The following is a 14,920-nucleotide window of genomic DNA, read 5'->3' as shown; positions in this document are numbered from 1 at the left end:
GGTTTAGTTAGATCAGGGTTCCAATGCCTGTACATCGGGGAATTTCCCTCAGAATCTACATTTAGTATATTAATTACAAATTGAGCATGTTGTAGAACATGATGAGGAGAGGAATATTTAAACTCATTTTCTTGTAATTTTTTAATTTGTGTTTTTAAAGTTTGGTGAGCCCTTTCTACTATTGCTTGGCCTTGAGGATTGTAGGGTATTCCTGTAGTATGTGCGATGCCGAATGTAGAGCATAAGTTTTTAAAAGCTCTAGAGGTATAGGCAGGCCCATTGTCAGTTTTAAGTGCCCTTGGTATTCCTAGGTAGGAAAAGCATTGGAATAGATGTTGACTTACATCTTTAAAGGCTTCTCCTGTACGTGCAGAAGCAAGGATAACATGAGAAAAGGTATCAATACAAACATGCACATAGCAAAGTTTGCCAAAAGATGGGACATGAGTAATATCCATCTGCCATAAGTCACAGGGTCTAAGTCCTCTTGGATTAACTCCAGTAGCAGGGCTAGGAAAATGAGTAGGACAATGGCCGCAGTCACGCACAATACTTCGAGCAGCTTCTCTAGATATGCGATAATATAGACGGAGAGCAGAAGCATTTTGATGGTGAATGGCATGAGACCGCCGGGCTTCTTCTAGAGCTGTACAAACTACTGGGCGAGTTAGTAAATCCGCCTGATAATTTCCTTCGCTTAAGGGTCCTGGTAGGCAGGAATGAGCTCTAATATGTCCAATATAGAAAGCCTTTTCTCGTTTGTGAATGCAAGTTTGTAGCTGAGTTAACAAAGAGAAAATGGCTGTTCTTCCTTGTGGGAGAGAGGCGGTCTCAATATGAGGAAATAATTTAACTATATATTGAGAGTCAGTGTACAAGTTAAAGGGAACCTGTTGCAATTGTTCAAAAGCATAAATGACTGCCAAAAGCTCTGTTCTCTGAGCTGACGTCTCTAGAGTTTGTTGAACATGGGTTATTGAGTCAATGATTGTCACTGCCCTACCATTAGAGGAACCATCTGTGAATACTAAGGAGGCAGGAGGTGATAATGGTTCTTTTGAACATTTGATAGGAAATATAAACGGATGTAGGGAGAGAAATTGCAATATAGGTGATCTTGGCAAATGATGTAAAATTTGTCCTGGGAAGTTACCTATAGCTATTTGCCACTCTTCTTCAAATTGTAATAGTGTGTCTAATTGTTCTCTTTTATAAGGTATTATTATCTCAGTAACTTCTCTTCCAAAGAGTTCGATACTGCGTCGTCTACCTTTGATAATGAGAGTGGCCACTAGGGAGGGATAGGGTGGTACAATCTTCCTAGGAGTGACAGGTAAATGTATCCATTCTAATGGTCCTTCCTGCCACAAGCATCCTGTAGGAGTATATTTAGTGGCTAGAATAATTAAGGCCCAAGATTTGGAATAATCTAGATACTGTAGTTGCTGTTTATTGATGGCCTGTTCTATTTTTGCTATAGCCTTTTCTCCTTCTACAGTTAATTGTCGGGGAGACTTAGGGTTAGAATCTCCCTTTAAAATGTCAAATAGAGGTTTTAAGTCAAGAGTGGTTATTTTTAGATATGGCCTGACCCAGTTGATATCACCTAATAGTTTCTGATAATCATTCAATGTGTTTAAATGATCTTTTCTTAATTGTAGAGGCTGATGTGTGATAGTAGAGGTATGTAATATTCTGCCTAAGTATGAAAAAGAAGGTTCAGTCTGAATCTTTTCTGGGGCTATTTTTAGACCATGTTCTTCTAAAGCAAGGATGGTCTGAGTAAGAATTTCCTGTAAAGTAGCCCGATCTTTATGAGCTAGTAAAATATCATCCATATAATGAATAAGATATAGATCTGAAAATTTCTTTCTAATAACTTGCAATGCCTGATCTACAAACTTTTGACATAATGTAGGACTATTTTTCATCCCTTGTGGGAGAACCTTCCATTGGTATCTCTGATAAGGCTGTTTAAAGTTTTCTGATGGTATGCTGAATGCGAATCTTTGACAATCAGCTGGGTGAAGAGGTATAGTGAAAAAACAATCCTGTAAGTCAATAACAACAACACAATACTCCTGTGGAATTGCCACAGGGGAGGGCAATCCAGGTTGTAAGGAGCCCATATCTTCCATGGTGGCATTTATGGCTCTTAGATCTTGCAAAAGTCTCCACTTGCCTGATTTCTTTCTTATTACAAATATGGGTGTGTTCCAGGGACTATTTGATGGCTCTATATGTCCCTCTGCTAATTGCTGATCAATTAATTGTCGGGCTGCTGATATTTTCTCAGATGTTAAGGGCCATTGCTCAACCCATACTGGTTGTGACGATTTCCAGACTATGGGATCAGCAGTCCTAAGGGCAATGGCCCCAATTACAGATCCTGTCGAGGAGTGTGAGGTATAACTTTCCTTTCCTAATCCCTTTCCTGGATTAAATCTCGTGTCTAGCATCTGTGATGTTACTCTATCACTGGAGCTATATAATACAACTCCCATTTGAGACAAGATATCTCTTCCCCATAATGTAAAGGGGATAGTCGTAATTACATAGGGACAGAATGTTCCTGAATGTTGATCTTCATCAGTCCAAGTTAGAATTTGAGAACTCTTTTTTACATTAGATGCCTTGCCTAGTCCTACTAGGGAAGTGGAGGTGGTGTGCGTGGGCCATGAAGAGGGCCAATCCTTCTCTGCTATGCAGGAAACATCTGCTCCTGTATCCAATAGACCTTCAATTGGTTTTCCCTGAATTTGTAAAATTTTTGTAGGTCTAGTAGCATGGATTTCTTGTATCCAAAATGCTGCATCACTAGATCCAAAGCCTCCGGCCCCTCTAGCTTCCTGGGTAACAGCTGTCCCTATTTTATGTATTGGTAATAGGATTAATTGGGCAATTCTCTGGTTGGGCTGAATCTGTATAGTTGTGGTGGGTGGGGAAAGTAAAATCTGTATTTCTCCTGTGTAGTCTGCATCAACAACTCCTGGGATGACTAAGATCCCCTGTAACGAGGTGGAGCTCCGTCCTAATATTAAACCTACAGTTCCCTCAGGAAGTGGCCCAGACACTCCTGTAGGAATGGCTGCTACTGGCGAGTCTGGGGTTAGTACTGCATGGGTGGTTGAGTGGAGGTCCAATCCTGCACTGCCTGGGGTTGCCCTGAAGAGGTCACTGACTGATCGAAATTTGCAAAGGGGTTGAAGGTTGATGCCCCTATTATTGCAGGGGCCTGGGGCTGGCCCCTTCTCAAGTTTCCCGATTGAGGTGATGGGATATAACCTCCTTGGGAGCTATTTGTAGAGTTTAAAGGCCGACCATTTTTATGGTATTTTGATCTACATTCCTTTGCCCAATGGAATCCTTTCTGACATCGGGGACAAACGGTTTTTGGAGGATTAATATTATTCCCTAATGTATTTCCAGGCTGTCGAGGAGCTTGCCATCTGGCCTGAGTATTATTATTATTTTTATTTGGGCATTCTCTGCTAAAGTGCCCAGATAAGCCACAAGAGTAGCAGTTCATATTTCTTTTATTACCTGTAGTATTGCTGGCTTGTCCTATAGCCTGTACATATTGAGGGTATGTCTCCCCTTTGAGAGCTGCAGCTATAGCTACACCCTGTATAAATGCTGGACTTACATCAGCACACTGTTTTATAAAATCATTTATAGTTCCTGTTCTGCGAATCGGCCTTAATAAAGCCTGACAGGTATTATTAGCATTTTCAAAAGCCAGTTGTTTGATTAGGATATCGGCTGCCTCTTTGTTATTGATTACTCTCTTGACTGCCTGTATGAGGCGAGAAAGGAAATCCTGATATGGTTCCTCGACCTTCTGTTTAACCTCTGTAAGGGTGGTTGTTTCTCCTGCTGTATAAGGTAGGGATTTCCAGGCACTTACTGCACAACTGGTTACTTTGGTAAGTGCCTCTGTGGGCATATTCATTTGCTCCTCAGCCGTGTTAAAATCACCTTCTCCTAATATCATGTCTAGGGTTATTCTTTTTCTGGTTTTTTCGCTAGTGGCTACAGCTTTCTTAGCAAGATCTTCATATTCAGTTTTCCATAATAAGTAATCGCCTCCTGAGAGACAGGATTTACAAACCTGTGACCAATCATAAGGAGTCATCCATTTACTGGCTAGGGTTTCTACCAAGGTTTGTGTGTAAGGAGCTAGAGGTCCATATTCAGAGAAGGCCAATTTTAATTCTTTAAGTACTTTGTAAGGTATAGGCTCCAAGGTGGGGTTTCTATTCCCACCAGACTCATTCTCATATGTAACTGGGAAGCAGAGTGAGAATTCAAGATCTCCATTAGCTTCAGCTTCTCTTATTGCCCTTTGAAATTTAGACATGGAGCTCATAGGAGCCACAGGACCTGGTTTAGGCTTCCTTTCTAATTTGGGGAGCCTGTTTTGAATGGGGGGGCCATTCTCCTCTCTACTGACTGGAAAGGACCAATGGTCATGTTTATGATATTTATTCTCCTCCTGATCACTAGGCATAGCTAAATTGCTTTTAGATTGAGCTGGAGACAATGATGATGTATCCTCTCTGGGTGGAGCCGAGGGACTATTTAAATTTTGAGAAAGTTCAACCGTTTTTGCCTCTGGTGCCAAGGTTTCACAAATTGAATTCCAGAGAGAAAAGGTAACTGCCGGGACCTTCTCAGATCCATGGTAGCTGTAATAGTTCTTTAATTGCTCTCCTACTTTAGTCCAAGTTTCTAAATTAACAGTTCCATCCTCAGGAAGCCATTCACATACGTCTTCTATAAAACTTTCTGTCTGACTGGGAGTAACCTTAACTCCTCTGCTAGCAAGCATATGCGTTAAAAGATTAATACAGAGTCTTTTTTCTTTAGACTCAGTATGACCCATCCTGTCAATCTAAGTTCTGTACTAACTACCCGCTTACCCTACTTATCCTCTATGGGGGGGTCTGAAGCACCCTACGGTGCAGTCCTATCCGTCCCAAGTACGGGGGGACTTACCTAAGGGAACCCTGTTCGGGCGCCAGATGCCGGGGTCCAACCCCAGCAGGTCCAGGGGTCCCCAAAGGTGTGGATGGAGTCGGCGAAGAAGGAAGGACACGGAGACAGCGTTCAGTTGATCAGCAGCCTAGCCAGGATCTCCAGCCAGGATCTCCAGCCAAGTTCTGGTCTGGGTCTCCAGCGAAGTTCTGCTGTTTATTGTCTTGTTACATCCGTATTTATCCCAGTTGATTTTAATCCTGTCAATTTCTATTACAATGGTTAGGGCGTTTCTTATCTCCATTCCAGGGAGTAAAGATTATGTAGCTTAAGCATGATTGTTTGTAGTGATTAACTACCCACCTGGCACTTAGTTAAGGAGTTTCATCCCCTCCCTGACTTCAGGGAAAAATTCCTACCTGGGGAAACAACCTTTCTCAGAGAGGTGACCTTGGTTAAAACACACAGCGCTAAGGGGAGCAAACATATTAAGAACAGTATGCTATATACGCCAGGTCCCTTGAAACATATGCTGTGCAGATGTTTCTTTCCTGCAGCGACTGTGTCAAGCAGCAAGGATGGACCGGCTTCCGGCAATTAACCAAAGGACTTGTATACATGCATATTAGCATAACCAGTGGACAGAGACACTGGGATGATGGGGGCTTGTCCTGGGGGGTGGAAGTGGCAGGTGGGGGGCCAATTGGGGAAAAGGAGACATATGCAATACTTTAAACAATTAAAAAAAAGAATATTGTGGAGCAGAAAGAATAAAAAAAATAGATCCAGAGATAGAGAAGCATCAAACAGACGTCAAACTTCAGGGGGTAGGGGGGAAGGAGGGGGCAAGAGGGAGGAAGAGATCAACCAAAGGACTTGTATGCATACATAAATGCATATAAGCATAACCAATGGACACAGACACTGCGGGGAGGGCATGTGTTGGGGGATGGGAGTGGCCAGGGAGAGGTCAATGGGGGGAAAAGGAGACATATGTAACACTGTATGTAATACTTTAAACAATAAAGAATCAAATAATAATAATAATTTATAACTTTTAATTCATGGCTATTACATATTCCACAACAATAGCTTTGGTTGTTATCTAAAGTTTATTGCATACATTTAATTATTAATGAAATTAAATATATATCATATATTAAATGAAAAAGTTAGGGACTTTAATTCTTATAAACAAATGTGAGGTAGGGACGGCCCCGGTGAGGTTGAAACGGCCCTGGTGAGGCTGAGACGGCCCCAGTGAGGTTGGGACTGCTCCAGTGAGGTTGGGACAGATAATGGGGACCAGTATAGACTGATGAACAGGGGTAGATGCAGAGGCAGAGCAACATTGAACAGACTGTCAAACTACAGTGGGAAGCCTGAGGAGGGTTTTGGGGGTGCGGATTAAGAGATCAACTGAAGGACTTATATGCATGCATATAAGATTAACCAATGGATGCAAGACACCGGGGGGGGGGGGGGGGTTAGGGGCCGGGGGAATGTCCAGGGGGGGGGAAAAAGGAGACATATGTAATACTCCTTGTAATACTTTAAGAAATAAAAATTATAAAAAAGAAAAGAAAAAAAGATGACTCCACTATAATGTGCTAAAATTCAATTTAATTAACTTTTAGATATCCCTAGTAAATCAATATTTTAATGAAAAATCATCAATTATACTGTTATCACTACAATACATTGCTTATAAATTTTCAATAAATGGATCATTAAAAGTTAGTGAGTAAAAACTGTGTGATTTCTTTAAAAATAGGACAAAGAACAAAATAGTATCCTGAAATAACAAAGGATATTCAGGAAATATTTCTAAAGCAAGTAGATATTCTATTTTTCTTACACAGTACATGTTTTTAAAAAACTTTTTCTCAAGTTTTAAAAATTACATATATTGTTTTAAATGTAGGTAAGTAGATTAGAGATAAAATATTTATGAGTTTAAAAGAGCTCTGTGTTTAAGCACCATAATTTTGTTGTTTCTGAGAGACATATTACACAAGGATATTTTCTGGTATGTTAATACCCATAGTTCAATCCTACTTCAAACCTCAGCTACTGAAAACATCTACATGTGAGCACATCTGAGACTCCTGGTGGTAGCCACTCAGTTGAGCCTCCCCGAATTCCTGATCCACAAAATCACAAGGGAAATAAAAGGTTGTTTTATGCCAGTATGTTTTGGGGTCATTTATTATGAGGCAAGCATTCCAGAAGATAAGTTCAGACAATGCATATACAGAGCTCATTAAAATGTTATAAGCTTTGCCTGACTGGCGTGGCTCAGTGGTTGAGCATTAACCTATGAACCAGGAAGTCACCGTTCGATTCCTGGTCAGGGTACATGCCTGGGGTGTGGGCTCAAGCCCCATGGGGGGCTGTGCAGGAGGCAGCCGATCAGTGATTCTCTCTCGTCATTGATGTTTCTATTGCTCTCTCCCTCTCCGTTCATCTCTGAAATCAATAGAAAAATAAGTGATAAGCATCATGTTTGTTGGGCAGTGAACATTTGTCATGAGCTCCTAATATATATGTAATGGAAGGGGAGCTCTGCTAACATTCCACTCCTGGACTTTCCAACTGCCTTGCCTACTGCTCCCTGAGGGAATGAGGGGGATGTCTCATTGGTAACTGTGAGGACTTCATATCAGATGCACTTTTTTTAGCCACTCCCTTTTTTATTTTCATAAAAGACCTTCCAGTAGAAACCACAGGTTCCCTGCAGTTTTCAGCCCAGATGCTTACCTCAGCAGTGATTAGGACAAGAGTTATCTACTATGCTAAGTCTAACGAATTCTGTCATTCAGTATAAGGACATGCCGCATGATATTTTATCCTCGTGTATTTCTTTTTCTTACCTGGTGATTGAGAATTTAGTCAAGGAAAAGGGATACTATTAATTGAGACCCTCTGCTTCAAATTCAATGATGAACATATTGGCTAAACACAGTCATCTTTTGGGATGCAATCATTAGTTTGAACCATATTATATTGGTGATATTTCACTGACCATGACCAACACATTTAACAATTTTTATCAAAACTTTAGCCCTATATGCATCATCAGAAGTTTCATTTTCTTTTGCCCTGTATTTCTCAGGCCCCATCAGGTGCCCAGCAATCTTAAAAGAGCATTTTCCTGTTGAAAGGAGTAGTTGTTAAATTTCATTTGACTTCAAGTAAGATAATTGTTTTCTGGAGTATGGCCTGAAGACCATCCATTTAATGCCAGCTGATGAATTCATAAAATATGCACCCCTAGTTCCAGTGCTAGACTTATGACATTAACTTCCGGCTGTGGGATCCCAGAATCCTAACAGACTCTTCAGGTGATTCTTATGGCAAATACTATCTCATGTAACTTTTTAAGACAAAAGACATATGATCTCAACATAATCTATGATAGTCAAAATATAGTCAGACTTTAGGTATCAGACTTTATGGAGTCTATTAACAACTAGAGTAGACTCAGAATCTCCCCCCCCCCCAAAAAAAAAGGCCCACACAGGATAAACTATACTTTAAAAATTATGTAATACGACAAGGAAAAAATAAAGTTGATTGAATATTTACAATATGGTAAAGACATCGATATGCATTTTACAAGGCACACTTCACCTTTCTTACACAAGGAAAATAAGTATTATTATCCCAATTTTAAAGATGAAGAACTCATCTTAAAAAGAGTTCATGGCCTTGTGTTGCGAAGCAGATCAGTGGCTGGGGTTCCTGTTGTGGTGTGTGTGTACTAGAGTTACTGAAGCCAAATTTATTGTCATGTTAGTAAATGACTTAGAAACTGAAAAAATAAATAATAAAAGAGTTCGGATAACATTGCCAAAGCTTAAACATTATAAATGGCAGAATTGAGAATCAAAACTAGGTTTGTCTTTCTTTAAAGGTCAGCTTAACTATTCAATTTTTGAATTTTGACTGTTGAAGAAATTGGTAATGTTAAGAGAAAAAAGGCTACCAATCCAGAAAATAAAATGGGGATCTTAAAATAATTTTGGAGAAATATCATGATAGAAAATAAATACAGCAGTCTTAACTTTTTCATCCACTGGATAAAAGTTGTTATTTAGAAAAATAAAAAACCATATTTAGGTTTTTATAATTGTTTTATAACAAATAAACTAAATAAAAAATAAAAAGGATGTCTACTTTAATAGATATAATCCTTCGCAAATAAAAACTAGTTGATTATTTTTCACAATTACTATAGAAGTAATTTCTGTAAAGTTTTGAGAAGCCTGAGGTGTAGAGTGTAGAATAAAATATCAGGCTCACAGCTACTTGACTAACTTATACTGATAAAATAACGGAATACAATGTATCTCTCGTTCTTGGTATATAATAAAGAAGCATCTTTTAAATAAGGAGTAAAAGCCATCTTAGAGAAGAGAACTTTTAGGAATTTTACGGTAGACAGGTAAGTAATGAAACTTTGAGTTAGAAATAATTAATAAGGGCTTATAGACATGAAAATCATACTTGAGTAATCTCGTCGACAGAAATGTACTAAATTGACATGAAAGCATTGCCTACAGTTTTCTATGTCTAATTGCTTTTTGACTATGTTAAACATTTTATGGAACTATAACGCCTTTCAAACTTGTCAACTGTGCCATAGAAATATATATTATTTTCTGTTAAGAAAAATATTAAAGCAAACTATATTGTTTACATGGGAAAATTTTTATTTTCAATTTGCATATAGAAAATATTTGTACATTTCCAAAGAGATATACTCCCTTAAATATGCCATCACGAGGAGAAAGTGGGAAAAAGAACAGTAATATATGTGGGAACACATTCTTTCAAAGATAAACTATAAATGGATAGGGAGTAGCCTAAGTTGTCAATCTATGGAGTTAGCATGTTGTTTAAAGATATGATGACTTGAAGGAATACAAAGCGTATTTTGAATAAACTGATTTCAAATTTTTCTGCTATTAATGTTGGAAAGTCAAAGCTACATATATTATAGATATCCCTGACTATTGCAGAATTAGATTTAAATTAATGAAAGTCATTTAAAAGACATTTACCTTTAACACTGAGAAAATAAAACCCATCTATCAGCTTACTGTTACATTTTCTACTCGTGTGAAAATGCCAACCCATCATATCATTAATTTACTACCTTTTTCTTTCTGTTTTGCTTCTGTTTAAACTTGGACACTTATAGGACTTGTTTAAAATGACAATTATGAAATTCCATGGATTTTAGTGAAATATATGATGATGTTTAATTGATTTTTACATAATTTGTATGCATTCTGGTGAAAGTTCACAATTTACATTTATACTCATTTATCTTACTAGATTCAATATTATATGAAAGCAGAAACCTACTTTTGTACTGCACAAAGACAGTTCAAAGAGTAAAGAGTGAAATGACAAACATACTCTTATTAATATGAATTACTTTCATTTTCACAGCACAGGGTGAATGGGATAAAATTGCCATAAGATATTTTATACATTCAGTATATACCAAAAGCCAATTTGGCAAATTGAAGAATTCCAACAACCTCAGATTGTGTGGCTTAATAAAAAATACCTTTAAATATTAAACTATGTCTTTTTCCTCCTCTGAATTTAGTTTTAGGCTGATTGGGTAGACTTACCTTTTTAAAAAATAAACGCTTATTGCATTTCTTACAAGTTACTTGGTCCATGGGAGTCCAATGTGAGATATAATAATGTGCAAAACACCAACAATACAAGGATATTGAAAACCACCATGCGTTGAGTTTCTGTTACCTTATCGCCTTCGGAGAATGTGATCCCATCCGCGGCTCTTTTCCATGTGATCTCTGGAATAGGCTCCCCTTCCGCTTCACAGATGAGTGTGACTTGGCCATTCTCATACGTAGTTTCATTTTTTAGCTGTATTATGTGAGGCTGTACTGTAAAGAATACACACATTACTCCATCTGTACTGGGGGAAAATATTCCTATTTAGACCTAAAATCCATGATGGGCATTTGAGTCCACAGTAGTGTGATACGGAATTGGTAGTATTGCAGCAGGCATGGCAGCATGCTTTGCTTTAGAGTGGGGCCGACAGAGTTGCAAGGAACAGGTGAAACAATTTCCAAAAATAGTTCACATCGATGATCACTGTGAACTAACTAGAGGCCCGGTGTATGACATTCATGTACTCATGGGTGGGGGGTCCCTCAGCCCAGCCTGCGCCCTTTGTCAGTCCAGGAGCCCTCAGGGGATATCCGCCTGATGACTTAGGCCCACTCCCAAGACATCCTTAGTGCTGCTGTGGAGGAGGGCTGCTGTGCTGGTCGTTCTGCTGTTCGGTCAATTTGCATATTAAACTTTTATGTATAGGATTTGAAGTGGGTTAGATACCACCATACGCATTATAATTCCTTCCAACATATTGTCATCTTAAGAGTCACTTTATTATGTATTTTTCTCTTAAACCACAAATTAAAATTTTCCCTTTTAAAGCCACATGTGTGTTTAAGTGTGAGTGTGTCTGTGTCTGTGTGTGGGGGGGTGGCATGGCATCCACTTAGTGAGTCATTATCTCCTAAGCTTTTAAAACAATATCACCAAGGAGAAAACAATGATGACTGTATCCTGAATATGTAGTCAGGTATAATTAGCATAATATCTAAAATATTTATTAATAAAGATACAAAAATACTATTTATTTATATTATCCTAGTTGATTTTTTTTTACCTCAATTTACCTTAACAATATTACTTGGCACTGTAACTATTTCTTTATAATTATGACTTCTTTAAAAAGAAAATAAAACGTTATGTCAGTTTAAATTATCTTAGTATTAAAATTATGTCCATCCACAAACTTATACAATACCACAGAGCTTCACATTTGTAAACTCTGAATTATCTGCATTTATTAAATTTTTACTTGTTAAAACATAATGGGATATAACCTAGCACTTTTATTTCAGGATAAGTAACAGGTATTTTTAAAACATTTAAGTGCAATTAATCATGGTATATTAATAAGTAGTTCTTAATCTTAGAAAATTAGATTCCTGATATCAGAAATATAGCATACATAATTTTTAACAATTAAGTGTTTATTCCATTGAATTAATACTTTTAGTTACATTTCCACTATATATACATTACATTGTGTCAAACACAATACAATATTTTTCAGTATTATCATACAAAAGTGATTACAACAGTGATGTGGCATATATCATGTATTATTTTCTATTTGATAATATGAAAATATTAGAAACTTTTTAAATATCTGTTCTTACTGCCATTCTTACAAGTAAATAAACAGTGTTTGATATGAACCCCTTGAGGTAGCTTGAGAACATTACCCTCTGGAATGAACTCAGACACCATCATTTCTAAGTAATTATTTTTTTATGCTGAGTCAGACTTATTTAATGTTTTAGGTTTTAAAGGGAACAATTTTTTAAAATGAATAATACTGCTGAAACAAATTATGGGCTTTCTATAATTTCTAATAAATTTAAGTTTGTTTACTCTTTCCTCTACGTGAACAATTTTTGCCTGACTTGGCTTTGCTGATATCTCATCGCTAAATATTTTTGTGGAGATGCATTTTATCATTACCTTCTGAGTAACTTTCCAACACCAAGCTATCCAAAATAATAGCCCTCTATACCCAACACCACCTGGTTTGCCCATTTTCACGTTCTTTTTTGAATATTTTGTTATTCCAAATTTTATTTAATTATTTTAATGTATTTTGGTCTAGTCTTTGTCTGTCTCACTAAGCCATGATATAATGAAAATTTATGAAAATGTCTTTGGTTCAGAAAATATTTCTATTATGTGATTACAGGATCAGTTGGCAGAGAGTGTGTCCACGTGTTATACCATTCAGCTCTTGCTCTGTAGCCATAGTTCCCTGCATCTGCCTACTGCAAACACTGGCCCTTCTTACCCTTACAGAGTTCTCCCTCCTTCCTTTCCAGTCTCAGCTGTGAAAGCATTTTGTCAACAGTGTTTTTAAAAATGGAGAAAATATACTAAATGTTAGTACTGCATATGAGTTTTAGTGTTATGCTTTTTAAAGAGAACACTCATATACAGTGGGGCCTTGACTTATGAGTTTAATTCATTCCGTGACGGAGCTCGTAACTCAAATTACTCGTATGTCAAATCTTAAAGTGAACGGGTGAGACACGTGATGCTGGACTGATGTTGTGGCCTTCACTGTGACATTCGCTGCGCCAACTAGCGGTGGGGTCTCTGAAGCTGGCTCGTAACCCGAATTTTAGCTCGCAACTCAAAGCAAAAAATTGGCCGAGAGACGGCTGTATCTCGAAAAACTCGTTAGTCGGGACACTCGTAAGTCAAGGCCCCCTAAATATTCACCAGCAAAATTGTTTTTCTTCTTGAAAACATAATGAAAGCCAAACAAATAATTTTAAAAAAGCATACTAGTTCTTAACTCTCTATTAGATTGCCAAATAAGGTAATATAGCTTTTAGTAATTATGGAAGATATTTATATTACCACATGATCTCACTCATTCATGGATAATAGAGACCATTATAAACTTTTGAACAATAATAGATACAGAGGCAGAGCTGCCTCAAACAGATTGTCAAACTGCAGCAGGAAGGCTGGAGAGGGTTGCGGGGCAGGAGGTAGGGGGGTAAGAGATCAACTAAAGGACTTGTATGCATGCATAGAAGCATAACCAGTGGACATAAGACATTGGGGGGTAGGGGAGGCTAGGGGACTGTCTAGGGCGGGGGGATAAAATGGACACATATGTAAATACCCTTTGTAATACTTTAAGCAATTAAAAATAAATAAATAAATAAATAAAACAGCCAATTTTCCCAGCAAAAAAAAAAAAAAAAAAAAAAGGAAGATATTTATATTATATTTCTTTTTAATGAAATGGGAATATTTAATTACAGTTGCATGACAATGTGGCCTAATTATAGCCTCATAGGTGTCCTCTTTTGAAATATAATGAAAGTACAGCTGATCCCAACATATTTCATTTAAAGATTTATAAAGAGCAATGAATATCTATACTAATAAAAGCCTAGGTGGCCCTTGCGTCCTCGTGTCCTAACATCCTCACAAGATGGCCACCCCATTTCTCCACAAGATGGACACCCTCATGTCATCACAAGATGGCCAGCCCCACATTGTCACAAGATGGCTGCCACAAGATGGTCACCTCCACGCTGTCACAAGATGGCCAGCACGGGAGGGTAGTTGTGGGTGATCAGGTCAGCAGAAGAGGGCAGTTGGGGGCTATTGGGCCAGCAGGGGAGGGCAGTTGTGGGCTATTGGGCCAGCAGGGGAGGGCAGTTGGAGGCAACCAGGCCAGCAGGGGAGGGCCATTGGGGGTGACCAGGCTGGCAGGGGAGGGCAGTTGGGGTTGACCGGGCCAGCAGGGAAGGGCAGTTGGGGGCGATCGAGCTGGCAGGGGAGGGCAATTGGGGGCCATTGGGCCAGCAGGGAGCATTAGGCATCAATCAGGTCAGCAGTGGTTAGGGGAGTGGTTAGGGGGTGATCAGGCTTGCAGGCAGAAGAGGTTAGGGGCTATTAGGCAGGCAGGCAGGTGAGTGGTTAGGAGCCAGCAGTCCTGGATTATGAGAGGGATGTCTGAGGGGTCCCATGTTGGAGAGGGGGCAGGCTGGGTGGGAGAAATACCCCCAGTGCACAAATTTCATGCACCAGGCCTCTAGTATCTATATATGAGATCCCAGTAGTGTAATTAAATGAATTTTCTTCAAACCTCTGTATGAGTCAGCCAATATTTCACAAAAATTTACATGTATAATTTCATGTAATTCTTAAAACAATTCTATCTGGTAGCTGCAATTTTAAAATATATTTTAGAGATGAAAAATGGAGATTTCATTTTGGAAAGTTAAACAGTTCATACAAGTGACAGAGTAAAATTGACCCAGACCTC

At 38.5% G+C, this 14,920-nt stretch overlaps 1 protein-coding gene across 1 annotated transcript in view; it reads right to left on the bottom strand.

Moving 5' to 3' along the window:
- Positions 1–14,920, bottom strand: part of NCAM2 (neural cell adhesion molecule 2) — a 427,198-nt gene that overhangs the window by 132,907 nt on the left and 279,371 nt on the right. The window contains exon 8 of the mRNA XM_036352515.1: positions 10,762–10,907. Coding sequence (XP_036208408.1) covers positions 10,762–10,907 — 146 coding nt within the window. The remainder of the gene's footprint in view (positions 1–10,761; positions 10,908–14,920) is intronic.

The sequence above is a fragment of the Myotis myotis genome, unplaced genomic scaffold, assembly GCF_014108235.1.
Source record: "Myotis myotis isolate mMyoMyo1 unplaced genomic scaffold, mMyoMyo1.p scaffold_m19_p_2, whole genome shotgun sequence".
Lineage (NCBI taxonomy): Eukaryota > Metazoa > Chordata > Mammalia > Chiroptera > Vespertilionidae > Myotis > Myotis myotis.
The sequence above is the reverse complement of the archived record's forward strand: the minus strand, read 5'-3'. Positions and strand labels throughout refer to the sequence as shown.